Raw genomic sequence first — 15,056 nt, 5'->3', positions numbered from 1 at the left:
AGCAAGCCTCACACTGAGAGAGCCTCTGACTCAACTTTTTAGAGTGTGTATAAAATATGCACTCAACATGGTATACTGAAACAAAAATATGAACTTTATTTATGAACAAAATGTTATTTATACCCCAGCAAGAGCAGAAGGGGTTAACTTAGTTCCTTGCTCCTATATGTTACAAAGAGGAAGAAACAGAGATATGAGAATGGGAGAGGCATTAGGGGAAAAAGGGAAGGAAGGGAGTGAACCAAGAGAAGAAAAAGCAAAGGAAAAGAAGTCTCGGTGAGAAGACATCTTCAGAGGCAGGGACCTGGTATCGACCCTGTGTATGGGGTGAATACACAGACATCCCTATGCCTTGGTCTGTTCAGCTGGGCCTACTCCAGAGGAAGAAGTTACAGCGGGAGGAGGGGTCACTGGGAGGACCTCGGGGTCTAGCACACATATAGAAATGGCGGCCAAAGTTGGGTCCTGCTTTTTTTACAGTACGCATTACACATGGCTCCCTATGGCCTCCACAGAGGGGCATTGGTGAGGGCCCACTCAGCATAGACTTCCAGAAGGCAGTCCTTACTTCCTTCTCATCTTTGGCCTCTGGAACCTTGTTCTTCTCTTTTACCACTGTGGCCATTGCCACCTCTTCTGCAGTCTTTGTGCTTGTAAGAGGGCTCACCAGAGGCAGGGTAGGCAGTTCTACATCAGAAGTTTGGGAAAGGTTAGAGGAAGGCTGGAAGTAACTCATCAGGCTTTTCTGGTTTCTTTTGGGGACACCTTGAGTTTTCCGAAGCCTGGTTGAATGTATGCGGGCTTTGCTTGGCTGTTTCTGTGCCTGGATTTGATGACTGGGCTGCAGGACTGGCTGTTCCTTCACAGGTTCTTGTTCAAGAGGAACTAGGAAGCGAAGAATCTTGAGCTGGGTACCTGCAAACTCAGGAAGGAAGCGGGTACACAGAGCTGGGCACTGTTTTGCTGGCACACAGGATACATTTAAGATAGCTCCCACAGGGCAGTGGTCAGAGCCCATCACTTCAGGGAGTAGAAAGGAGGCCTGGAAGGTATCTATGACCAAGCTCCTATCTCCCAGGACATAATCAAGTCGAGAGCCATAGTTGAGATGGCGTGCACCACTGACCACTGACCAGCAGGTGAAAGCCCTCTGCTGTTTTTGGATGGAAGTAGCGGAAACTATCCATGAAGTGCCCTATGTGGGTCCAGCCTCATTCCCTGGGTTACTGAGCAAGGCATCCATCCACTTACGCCCTGGGTCCTCTTCAAAGCATTCCTGAGAAAGGGAAAGGGAATGAAAAGCCAAAACTAGATCCTTAAAACAGGACAAAATTTAGACTAACTGCTTCATTTTACAAATAAGAAAATAATAAGATTCCTGTTCAAGGTCATATACCCAGACCACGGATAGGCTTTGCTTTCTTTCTTTCTTCCGTTATTTATTTTTATGTATGGGTCTTTTGCCTTCACTGTCTGTGTACCATGTTCACACAGTGCCCATGGGGGCCAGAATAGGTCATCAGGTCATCAAGTTCTTAGGAACTGGTGTTCTGGGCTGCCATGTGGGGTCTGGTAATTAAACCCAAGTCCTCTGTAAGCACTTTTCATAGCTGAACCATCTCTCCAGCCCCTACAACATGAGCATTTAAATAAATGATGCTACAAATCAAAGTCTGGGATTAAAGCGAAAGCTCAGTGCTTAAAATGTGTCCCACCCTTGCAGTGCATCTGAGTTAGACTCCAGTACCCATACAGATATCTCAGAGCCACCTCTAACTGCAGTTCCAGGGAACCCAATGCCCCCAGTTTCTATAGGCACCTGCACTTACGTGCATCCTCCCATAGACACATAACTTAAAATAAAAATGTCTTTAAAAATATTCATTTGTCTTTTTGTCTATCCCACACTTGTCAAATGTGAAGGTCTGTTGTTTGCTTAATCAAAGTAATTCCCAGAACTGCTTTTTGAAAGATTGTCAAACAAAACAAATCATGGTAGTTCTACCTGTAAATCTAGCACTCAGAAGGCTGAGGCAGGAGAACTGGTGTGAATTTGAGGCCACCCTGGGCTATACTGTGTGTCAGTGTCCACACTGACATCCCTCTTCACTTGGAAACTTAGGGGATTCAGGCATACACATCTGTGCTTTTGCCTCTGATCCCTGATCCATCCACCTCATACATTTATCCAGCCCACCCACTTGCACACTCATTGATTTAGTGTAACAACATATCATGGAACAACTGTTTTGTGACAGAATTGATGCTAGGGGCAAAGTAGATATAGTCTTAATATCAAAGGATGCTTGCTTGGGGAAAGGATCTGGGAACAAGATGTGAAAGTCATGTGGTAGTAACTCCAGTATATGGGGCTCCAAACTGTAAGAACAACTCGGTGATGGGCTTGTGGAAGGAGAGTGCAAAATATCTCAGTAACCTGAGGGAACACCAGACTGAAGATTCCAGTAGGATAAGACTACCATAATCCATCAAGTAACAGGTGATGGGTACTTAGACTAGCGTGGTCCCAAAGAAGACACAAAAAGGTAACCATGAGATAATCTGAAGAGAACAAAGGCTACTGACTTGCTGCCTGTGGTGAAAAGATAGACAGAGAAGGATAAGAAGACTAGACAAATAGCTGTGGTGGGAAGCAGGGGCATGCCTTTGTTTGTAAAGGACTGTACCCATCACCTGGCGCCATTCGTTCTTTTCTGGAACAATCATAAAGGTGGCCTGGACACATCTAAGGTAGCTCTGAACTAACTGGAGAAGGTAGAACAGTATCCAGCACTATCATGGAAAGCTGAAACAACAAGAATTACTACCAATGCAGTATGAGGCAGGGAGTGACCAAAAGCTTGCACTTTGCAGTGTTTTTCAACTTTGCCATACTGTCATCACTTCATATTAGCCCAGTTCTGCCAAGAGTTTCTGTGGCTCTCTTAAACACCAACTAAGGAACCTTCCCATATTCCATTTCTGAAGTAACTCCGGGGATGAGTTGTACTGTGCCACCACTGATCATGTCTTCGATGGTGTCATACAATCTGTTCTCACTCATGCTTTCGAGATTATAACTACTTCCTCAAAGCAAATCCTAGAAAGTACTTTTCTTCTCCCTAAGGCAACTTTATAAACTAACCTTTCCTCACATTTAGGTAGCTAGTAAGAGATTCTTGGTCTAAACCTTGTCTGACCTTAGAGCAAGGGATACCTAGTCCAGACTCCACTCTTAACCCAGTGGCCAACTGGCCTGGAAGCTGGTTCGCCATCGTCACTCTCCTTCCTGTCTTACATTGCAATTCTCTGGCCTCATTCCAAGCCCTGTGGTGTAATGCTTGCAGGAGATTGTCCTCCCATTCTTCCTTCATTCCCTGGACCCTCCTCCAAACCTCGAGGCAGACCCAGCTTTCCTACTTCCTGTGGACCCTCTCAGTCCACCTACACCTTCAAGCCCATTCCTGTTCCTTTGTATCAACTGCTGATGCCTAGAAACACTCTCTACCTGGAAACCCAATGTCCACACTGGCCTGGGAAGCAGGTAGGCCAACTTCACCTTCCTTTCTGTCCTCCATGGCTATTTCCCTGGTCCCATCCCCAGCCTTACAACAAAAAGACCACCTGAAGGGGATAGTCCTCCCACTCTGCCCCTGTTCCCTAGGGACTCGACCAAAGCTTGTAGCACACCCAGTTTGCCTCCTTCCTATGAACCTTCTCAACATCCCTTCTAGTCCATCTCTTTCTCATGTTTCAGCCTCCAAAACCCTAAAAAATCTTTCTACCAGGAACCTGCAGTAGCTACAGCTGGCAGGGATTCAAGTAAGTTTAGCATGTTACAGTTCCTGTCTTCCATTACAATCTCCTGGTTCTCACTCTCAGCCTGGCGACAGCCTGCTGACAATACTCCTCCTACTAATTCACCTTCATTCACCAGAGACCCCAACACTTGGTTCATGTCTGTCTGTCTGTCTGTCTAGGCAATTCTTTGCCTTGCCACAACCTACTTGATAGGTTCCCTGCCCTCTTCCACTGCACCTTCCAACTCCCTGTGAAATCAATCTAGATGTGAAGCCTCTCTCAGTCTTCTCTCCTAGGACAACACTAGTCATCTCTGCAACTACTGGCCTACAGGAGGATTCTCTACAAGGCAGCATACATACAGCCATCACACTTTCTTTCTTTAGAACCAGGCACATTAACAAAATCTAAGGAATGGAACACTCATCCAACAAAGGCAAGACCAGATATCAACACCTATAATTACAATCTTCCTAATCCCAGATGCGTAAACATAAAAACACAATCAATAAAAGCCAGGACAGAGTATCTCTCCTAGAATCCAGTATCTCTACTATCGTAGGCCCTGAGAGAAATGCAATATGACTGAAGCACAAGACAAAGATGTCAAAATATCTATTATGGATATGTCCAAGGACCTTAAAGATACGAATAAGTCCTTTTATGAAGTTTGTGAAAATACATACGGTGGAATGAAGTAATGAAAATGGTTCAAGACATCAAAGTAAAAATAGAATCACTAAAGAAAACCCAAACTGACATAAAACTGGAAATGATAAATTTAGAAACTTGAAAAGGAACCATACAAGCAAGCCTCACCAACAGAATATAAGCCATGGAAGAGAGAATCTGTAATGTTTGAGACAAAGTAGAAGAAATGAATACCACTATCAAAGAAAATGTTAAATCAAAAAAAAAATCCAGGCACAAAATATTCAGAAAATCTGGGATACTATGAAAAGACCAAACCTAAAAATAAGAGAAAATAGAAGAAGAAAAATTACACTGCCCAAAGGGGTAGAAACTATTTTCAATAAAACATATTAGAAAATTTCCCTAACCCCCCAAAAAAGATGTCTATTAAAGTATAGACGGCATATAGAACACCAAATAGACTGAACCAGTAAAGACAGTCTTCCGGGAACATAATAAAAAACTTTAAAACTACAGAACAAAGAATATTAAAAGCTTCAAAAGAAAACAACCAAGTAACATATAAGGGCAGACTTGTTAGAATTATATCTGACTTCTCAAAAGAGACTCTGAATCTAGACAGATGTTCTTTAAACTCTGAGATCACAGATGCCAGCCTAGACTACTACACCCAGCAAAACTTTCACTTTCAACAGATAGAAAAAGAATCCCACAATAAGACTAAATTTAAACATAGTTCTACAGAAGGTGTTAGAAGAAAAACTTCAATTTCAAGAGGCTTTCTACACCCAAGAAAACTCAAGGAATGTACAATCCCTGACCAGTAAGTCAAAAAAGGAGAAAAAATACAACAGAAACAAATTAATGGGAATCAATAACCATTGGTAAATGTCAACACTGTCTCAATTCTATAATAAAAACTCACAGATTAAATGACTAAATTTGAAAACAGGATCCATCTTTCTGCTTCATCCAAGAAATACACCAGAAATTAAAGATAGACATCCCATCATCGTAAAGGGTTAGAAAAAAAAATATCCCAAGCAAATGGACATAAGAACCAAACAAGTGCAGTCATTTTCATATTGAGAAAATAGTCTTTAAACCAAAATTAATCAGAAGATAGAGAAGGACACTCATAGTCATCAAGGGAAAAATCTACCAAGAGGGCATTGCAATTCTTAACATTGATGCCAAAAACACAAGGGCAATCAAGTTTGTAAAAAGAAACAATACCACAGCTTTAACTGCATATTGACTCTAACACTGATAAGGGACTCTTCCATACACTACTCTCAACAATAAACAGTTCATCCAGACAAATGATAAACAGAGAAATGGTGGATCTAAATAAAGTCATAATCAAATGGACCTAATAGATATTTACAGAACATTTCACCTAAACACAGAAGAGTATCATGGAACTTTCTTTAAAAATTGACCACCTACGTGGTCACAAAACAAGTCTCCACAGAAAAATGAAAATTGAAGTTAACACCCTGGTTCCTGTTAGACCACCACAATTTAAAGCTATCAGCAACAGTAACAATTGAAATCTTACACAGTCATGGAAACTGTGCAACTCTCTACTGAATAAGAATGGACCAAGCTAGAAATCAAGAAAGAAAGGTAAGATTTTCTAGAACTGGATAAAAATGAATATATACAATATACCCAAACTTATGGGACACAATGAAGGTGGTGTATGAGTAAGCTCATAGCACTAAGTGCTCAGATTAAAAAAAAAAAAACTTGGAGAGATCTCATACTAGTAACTTTAAAGCATATTTCAAAGCTCTAGAACAAAAAGAATCCACAGTGAAAAGCAGTAGATAGCAAGACATAATCAATAGAAACAAATAAACAAAATATTAAGAATGAATAAAACAAGGAGCTGGTTCATTGAGAAAGTAAGACCGACAAAACCTTATCCAAACTAACCAAAAGAGGAGATAGAAGCTCCAAATTAATAAAAATTAGAGATGAAATGGGGACATAACCAACTGCCATTAGTGAGGCTTCCATGGGCAGCTAATGGGAGCAGATGCAGACAAAGAACCACATCCAAACAGTAGGTTGAACTCAGGAACTACTTGGAAAAGGGGAAGGAAAACTTGTAGGAGCCAGAGGGGTTGAAGACACCATCATAACACAGTCCACAGAACCAACTATTCGGGGCTCACAAGGAGTCTATATGGGTTTGAGTTAGGTCCTCTGCATAAATGTTATGGCTGAGTAGTTTGGTGTTCTTGTGGGACTCCCAGTAGTGAGAGTGGTGGTGTTTTTAACTCTTTTGCCAACTCTTGGGACCCTTTTCCTCCTACTGGGTTACCTCGTCCAACCTTGATATGAGAGTTTGTGCCTAGTCCATCTTGTTATACAGTGTTCAGTTGGTATCCCCAGGAGGCCTGCTCTTTTCTGAAGGGAAACAGAGGAGCAGTGAATCTGGAGGAGTGTCTGGGGGTAACTTAGAAAAGTAGAGGGAAGGAGGCTGTGGTTGGAATGTATTATATGAGAGAAGAATAAATAAAATAAATAGGGGGGGGGGACATAAACAAAATACCAAAGAATCAGAGGGACATAAATCTATACTTGACCAAATTGGGAAACATAAAATGGATATATATCACTTACCAACGTTAAATTAAGACTAGATAAGTAATTGAAACAGACCCATAACTCCTGGTAAAGTCCATAGAAGCAATTATTAAAAGTTCCCCAGCCAAAGAAAGCCTAGGGCAAGATGAATACAGTGCAGAATTCTACCAGACATTAAAACGATGCCAATACTCCTTAACAAAACAAACAGTGCCTAATTCTTTTTAAGAGTCCACAAATATCCTGATAACTAAAACACACAAAGCCAACAAAGAAAATTACAGGCCATTTTCCCTTATGAACATAGATGCAAAAATACATAATAAAATATTTTCAAAGCGATTCCAAGAACACATCAAAAAGACCATCCACCATGATCAAGTAGGCTTCATCCCAGAGATAAAGGGATGATTCAACATATGTAAATTGATAAATATAATCTACCACATAAACAGACTGAAAGACATGATCATGTCATTAGATAAAGGAAAGGCCACTGACAAAATCCAAAGACACTTCATGAAAAAGTCCTTGAGAGACTAGGGATACACTTAATATAACAAACGTGATTTAAAACAAGCCCACAGTTAGCATCAACTTAAACCAAGCAAAACTCAGGACATTTCCACTAAAATGAGGAAGACAAGGGTGTCCACTCTTCCCATACCTATTTAATACAGTACTTAAGGTCTTAGCTAAAGCATTAAGACTACAGAAGGAAATTAAAGGGGATGACATTAATGTACATAAGTGACCCTGAAAAACTCCACTAACTTCTATAGCTGACGAAAACTTTCAGAAAAGTAGCAGGATACAAAATCAACACACACAAGCACACAAAAAAAAATCAGTAGCCTTCCTACAAACATATGACAAACGGGCTGAGAAAGAAATCAGGGAAACAACACCTTTCACAATAGCCTCAAATAATAAAAATTGGCTGGGATAACTCTAACCAAGTAAGTGAAAGACTTATATGATAAAAAAACTTGAAGTCAATTAAGAAAGAACTTGAAGAGAATACCAGAAGATGGAAAGATCTCCCATGTTTGTAGATCAGTAGGATTAATATAGTGAAAATGGCTATCTTAACAAAAGTAGTCTATATATTCAATGCAATGCTCATCAAAATTCCAACACAAGTCTTCATAAAACATACTAAGGATAATAATCAGACTCATATAGAAACACCAAACACGCAGGATAACTAAAACATTCCTGAACAATGAAAAAACTACTGGAAGTATTTATCATCATTCCTGATTTCAAATTGCACTGCAAATCCATAGTAATAGAAACAGCATGGCATTGGCAAAAAAAATACATATTGATCAATGGAATAGAAGTGAAGACCCTGACATAAGTCCACAGATTTACAGACATTTGATTTTAGATAAAGCAGTCAGAAACATACAACGGCTGGCCAAACTGGATGTTAGCATGTTAAAAAAATGCAATTAGATATATAGTTATTGACCCATATAAAAGTCAACCCAGGGGTTGGGGATTTAGCTCAGTGGTAGAGCGCTTGCCTAGGAAGCGCAAGGCCCTGGGTTGGTCCCCAGCTCCAAAAAAAAGAACCAAAAAAAAAAAAAAAAGTCAACCCAGAAGGATAAAGGACTTCAACATGAGGCCAGAAACCCTGATTCTGACAAAAGAAAAAGTGGGGAATAACTTTGAACTCAATGGCTCAGTGAGACTTTCTAAATAAAAAACTGAAGGGGTTGGGGATTTAGCTCAGTGGTAGACTGCTTGCCTAGCAAGCACAAGGCCCTGGGTTCAGTCTCCAGCTCGAAAAAAAAAAAAAAAAAAAGGAAAAAAAAAAAAAAGAAAACTGATAGCAGATGTACTAAGAACATCTTAAGATGTCATCAACCTGGGAAGCTGTATGGACATCTTCATTTGGACAAAGCTATAGAAGGAAAAAGATCATCACCAAATACATTAACAGAGGACTAATATGTAAGATACATTAAAAAAACTAAAAAACTGGACATCAATAAAATAATCCATTTAATAAATGGAGTGTAGAACTACAGAGAGAGTTCTCAAAAACTGAAACACGGATGGCTGAGAAACACTTAAGGTGATGTTTAACACCAGGGAAATGCAAATCTAAGCCACTTTTAGATTTCACCTTACACCTGTCAGAATGGCCAAGATCAATAAAACAAATGACAGCTCATGCTGCCGGGGATGTGGAGAAAGAGGAGCACTCATCCATTGCTGGTGTGGGTGCAAATAGATCTACTCAAGATCCAGCCACACCATTCGTGGGACTATATTCAAAGTACTCTACATTCTGTTCCTGAGACACTGCTCATCCGTGTTCACTCCTGTTCAATTCATAACAGCCAAGACTGCAAATAGCCTAGGTGTCCATCAACAGATGAATGAATAATGAAAATGTGATAATACACACAATGGAATGTCACTTAACTATAAAAATGAAACCCATAGTTAAATAGATGCAGCTAGAGAAAAAAGCCATCCGGACTGAGGTAGCTAACCCAGACCTAAGAAGACAAATACGAGCGCAAGGCCCTGGGTTCGGTCCCCAGCTCCGAAAAAAAAAAAGAAAAAAGAAAAAAAAAGACAAATACGGTACTTATTCACTTATATGTCTAGGTTAGCTTTTAAGACTTCAATGGGCATGCTACAATTGTATAATCCTAAGGGTTAGATATAGAGTAAAGGGCTAGGAGGGAGGGGAAGGCTTACCAAGGAAGGGGAATGCAGTAAGTAGAATACAGTTATGGTTATGGAGAGACAGGGTGAAGGAAGGATAGTGGTGGGCCTGAAATGAGAGGATTAAATGGAGAAGGGTAGGAAAGAGAAAGATCAGAAAGAGAATATGGTGACAGCAAAAACTAAAGGTCATTCAAGGGGTCATATTAGGCCTTCTACAATAGAAGTTTACATACATACATACACATGCATACACATAAGTGAAAGAAATATAAGTGGGATTACCAAATAACGGGGGAAAAAAAAGCCCTAGGCATCTCTCACTATCAATCGAAACCTCTAATACCAGAAATGGGCTACATACAATTGAGTTGTTGGCCAAAGGAATCCCAGGGAAACCTTCCAACAATTCAAGCTATTTCCAAGGCAACTGAATACTCTCTACAAATTGATGGAAACGCCCTACTGCCAAAGACAACACATATATATCTCACTAAACACAGAAAAGTGAAACTGGTGCCTAACCAGAGCCTTCACCCCTACTGTTCACCCCCAGGGTTCATTCTACTGGAAGACACTTTGAATAATTTCAAAGGAGAAAAGTAAAGACCAACTCAGCTATAATCCTTTTGATAAACCATGATAACCTGCATTCATGATGCACCAGTACAACAGTGGCACAAAAGTTGTGGGAGTAAGCAACCACTCTCTGAGTGGATTAGAGATATACTCCATGACACGGAACCCATGGCTGACACTGCCTTGGTGGCCAGGAACCTGAGACTAGGTAGGTCACGTTAATATCCACAGCATGTAAGAAACACAAACAACTGAATAATAAAAACAGATCTGATTGAAAAAATGGGCATATAATCTGAAAACATTCTCAAAAAAAAAAAAGAAGATATGCAAGTGGACAATCTGTATATGACAAACTGTTTAACATAATTATCTGGGAAATGTGAACCAAATCCAGTATGCTAAGCAGCATATCCTTCTCACCCTTGTTAGAATGGCTTTTATCCGAGACAAGAAACATGCTGACAAGGATACAGAGAAAGGGGAACTTTCATACACTGATGGGGGCAATATAAACTATTGTCATCTTTTTAGAAAACGGTATGGAAGGTTCTCGAAACATTTAAACCACCATGTGATCCAGAAACCCCACTTTAGGGATATATGCCAAGAAAATGAAATTAGTATATCAAAGAAACATCTGAACTCCTGTACACTGCAGTATCATTTATAACAGCCCAGATACACAAGCAACCTCTATACTCATTAATGAACAAATACGGAAAATATAATATGCATACAGCACACAATACCATTTAGCCAGAAAGAATAGAATTTTCTTGTCATCTGCAGCAAAATGAGTGGAACTGAACCACTTGAAATCAAGGCAAACCCAGAAAGATCGATGCCATGTGACCTCATTCCTGTACGGAAGTCACAAAAGTTAATCACATGGAACAGGGTACAATAGTTGTCACAAGAGTCCATAGGAAGAAAGGGATACAATGGCTGGTTAGTATGAACAGTTTGATAGGGAAAAGGCCTAGTATTCCATATTGTAGTGTAATAGCTGGCGATAACTTACTACATATTTCAAACCAGGTAGTAGAAAAAGTTTTGAATGTTTGCCCACACAGAAAGACTAATATTTGAGGAGACCAATACAATAATTTAACCCATTTGAGCATTATGTCAGAATTTAAGTGGTACTCCATAAATATGTACAATTGTCACATGAAATTTCAAAGTGAAAAAATCATATATTTAAACCCAGGATAATTTTTTCTATAAAAGAAGCTACCTCTGGTGCCAAACACCCAGTTTTGGCTGGCCGTGTAAACAGAGCAAAACCAGGGCCTGTGGTTTAGAGGGAGCCTTACCAGACTACTTGCATCACAGTGGTCAATGGGTCGGTGGGCTGTATTCAGGTCCCCCAGGATTATCACATGACTGAAAAACACAACGTGGGACTGTCAACTGGGCATTAAAAAAGAGGAGTCCCGCATACTTTTCTCCCAGGGCCAAGAGCATAGAAAGGCCACCTCCCACCTAGAGGCTTAGGTAACAATTACTTTTAACAATGTGTCTCTTCCACTCTCCCGTCTTGAAGCAACCCCTGGGCCTGAAAGTTGACACCATTGTGTATAATGGGATTACTTCAATGTTCTCTACCTAACACCCACTTTCCTGTCAATCTTTGGAACTAGGCATTTACCATCATCCCCTCATCTTGATCTTCTACTGGGTAAGGATTCACACAGGCATTTGACAAAAGACATCAGAGAGCTGCACTGCCTTTGAGGCTCAAAGTAAATGGAGAGGCAGAATACATGCCCAGAGTACAAGGCTCAGAGTTCATGTCATTTTACTCTGTTCTCCCAGCTCTTATGACAGCAAGGGCTGATCAGGTCAGCCTGACAGTATTTGACGCTAGCTAGACTGTATAGGACCTCAAAGACAAAATTCTATGTCCTTTCATAGACCATAGCACAGGCCAGCCACCAAGATGTGTTCAACCAAACTTGGCTGCTTAGATTGACAAGATACCTGCCAGCTGCCAGGAGCGCTTCTGCTCGGATCTGCAGCAGGCGATAGAAGCGCATCTTAAAGGTCAGCCGCTCAGGCTTCCCAGGATCCGCGTGAGGGCAGTACACATTGATCAGAGTCAAGGTCTTCTCCTTCCCTTCCAATGTGCTGGGGAGAAAAAAGCCCCACAAAAGAGGTCAGTTTCAAGACTCCCCTTCACAGCCACCCACCATGCAGCTTCTAGTTAATGGGATGAAAGACCACGGGATGAAAGAAATGGGAATTGGGAGAAATAAATGAGCAACTCTTAGGGAGATAAACTCTGGATAAGGTAAGCGGGGCATAGTACCCAGGTGATAATGCTGCCATTCATGACTGTAAGATACCCAGAAAGAAACGAATGTAGGGTGATGGGTTCTGTGCTGGCTAAGCTATTTTTTGAGGAGCCTATGGTAATTAAAAGGCTATACTCCCAGGCCAGTCTCCCTCTGTAGAAAGGGGAACACAAGGCTCAGAAGAAAGTATGAATTTTCAAAGATCACTCAGTCCAGCCAGGACTAAAATCCAGGAAGACAAGTTTGGGAACTTTTCTATAGTGACTGCATCCCTATAAAATGGATCTTATATTCTGGATGCAAAGACTAGAACCACTGATGGCCTATAGTAGGAGGATATGAACTATTACCGGATCTTGTGCTGTGTAAGGAAGGCCCGGCCCTCACTATCCAGAACCCGGAGTTCTTCTTGCGTGAACTCGTCCGTGTTTCCATAGCAACCAATATCCCCATTTAGGGTAGCAAACACACCACTCAGACCTTCTTCAGCAGCTACTGGGGTAGCACTGTCCTTACAAAAGGTAGCCACACCTGGGGACAGACAAGGGCATTCTGAACGAGATTGGCAGCCAATATATTACTGTACAGTCTATTTCATTCCAACTGTGTCCACACAAGGAACAGCTTTGGTTATTATTGTCACACTGAATTGTTTCAAAAATGTATGAGCAATCCTAACCCAAGGGGCCACATATGGCTCAGTAGAGTCTGAAGCATCTAAAGCATACCCTGAGGCCTCAGTTTCCTCTAAAGAAATCCCACAGAATAATGTTGTATTTTACAAGAACAATAATAATGTATTGTACAGATACATAGCAAATGCTGATGACATATTAGCTATTATTATTATTAATATTATTATTATTAACACATTCAAGACTATGTCTAAACCCTTGTGAGAGCCTAGAAACTAACCATTATCCTCATTTTCTCGGTGAAAAACCTGAAACACAAAGGTAAAGTAACTTGCCAGAAAACACAGAGCCAGGATGAAGTCAGGATTCGAACCCTGGCAGATAAGCTCTAGTGCTCATACGATTAACCATATTACTGTACTTCAGTGGGCTGAAAGGAAATGTTGGTGCATAAATATGAGGTTTCATATAACCTAATATTATGCAGCATCTGCTTTAAATGAAAAAATCAAAATATATTACCTTTTTTTTTTTTTTTTTTTTTTTTTTTCCTGGAGCTGGGGACCGAACCCAGGCCCTTGCACTTGCTAGGCAAGTGCTCTACCACTGAGCCAAATCCCCAACCCCTTACCTTCTTATTAAATACCAAAACACTCCTTTTCTCCATCACCAATGCTAACACAAATACCCCAGAAGACCCCATTTACCAGAATAGCCACTACGGCTGCGGCTGAAGCTGAAATAGGAGTTATAACCCTCAACAATAGCCAGGGGCTCTGTCAGTACATCTCCTGAAAAAAAATGTAAAATAAAGTCAGAGGTAAATTAGCACTGTGGACCCATGAAAGACTGGAATTGCAGATATAGGCTAGCATATATCAGAGCTATAATTGGGGGTTGGGAGCAGTGTTTATATTGACAAGACTAGAGAGATAAAAAAAATAAGGAAGGAAAATGATATTCAAATTAGATAAGGAAGCTGAGGAGGGCAAATCAGAGCTAACTAAGTCTTGGGGTATACATGATAGGATAGACAGAATGCTGGCAGTGGTAACTGGGGACCTGAAGTGAGGGTGGGAAGTGGAAGAGGGAATTAGGGAATGCCAGCTGGGAATTATGGGAGAAGAAATTATGTCTAAATCTGGGGTAAGACATCAAAGAGGAATGAATCTAGGGCTCTGAGGTGGAGAGAAAAGAGGAATTGGGGATATGGGAAGGAGAAATTAGAGTCTGAGTTGAAGGCAAAGATTAGGTGGGAATTAAGGACTGAGGTGGGGGCAGGGATGGAAAACTGAGGGGTTTGGTTTAGGAGCATGAAAAGAGAAAATTCAAGGCACCGAGTTGGGGCTATAGAAAGAGTAGGAATCTGTGTAAGCAGGCCAGGAGTGGGAAATGGGGGCTCTAGCTGGGGTGGGGGTGTTTAGGAGGGAAAGTATCAGGCTTTTCATATGGGTATAAGGGCAGGATTCTAAGTATGGGAAAACGGAAATGCAAAATGAGACGGGGCAAACGTTAGCAGCAAAAGGAAAACATGATAGAGATCCTGGATTCTCGAGTGCTCACTGGTTACTTTGGTCTCCTGGAGACAGACAATATCAGCATCCAGCTCGTCCAAAACGCGTCGCAAGGCCGTGGGACTGTTGCTCGGTTCCTGGCCTGCAAGCCCTTGCAGGGGACTCCGGATCCCATTGATGTTCCAGCTTACCACACGCAGCATTTTAGTAAACTACACCGATTCCCAAAGGAAGCTTAGGCGGGCAAAGGCATTGCCGCCCGGAAGTGAGCTGGTTCCCCGCCTTCC

General features: G+C 41.1%; 1 protein-coding gene across 1 annotated transcript; it reads right to left on the bottom strand.

Annotated features, from left to right (window-relative positions):
* Positions 1–73: 73 nt before the first annotated feature.
* On the bottom strand, positions 74–15,046 carry LOC116888377 (DNA-(apurinic or apyrimidinic site) lyase 2-like). Its single transcript, XM_032889655.1, is given in 8 exon segments — positions 74–1,159; positions 1,161–1,207; positions 1,210–1,276; positions 11,640–11,709; positions 12,307–12,453; positions 12,971–13,151; positions 13,963–14,046; positions 14,819–15,046. Coding segments are annotated over 8 exon segments (1,548 nt in total). The 5' UTR covers positions 14,973–15,046; the 3' UTR covers positions 74–361.
* Between the last annotated feature and the right edge of the window lie 10 nt (positions 15,047–15,056).

Source organism: Rattus rattus, chromosome X (assembly GCF_011064425.1).
Source record: "Rattus rattus isolate New Zealand chromosome X, Rrattus_CSIRO_v1, whole genome shotgun sequence".
Classification (NCBI taxonomy): Eukaryota; Metazoa; Chordata; class Mammalia; order Rodentia; family Muridae; genus Rattus; species Rattus rattus.
Note: the sequence above shows the minus strand (reverse complement) of the source record. Positions and strands in the feature narration are given on the sequence as shown.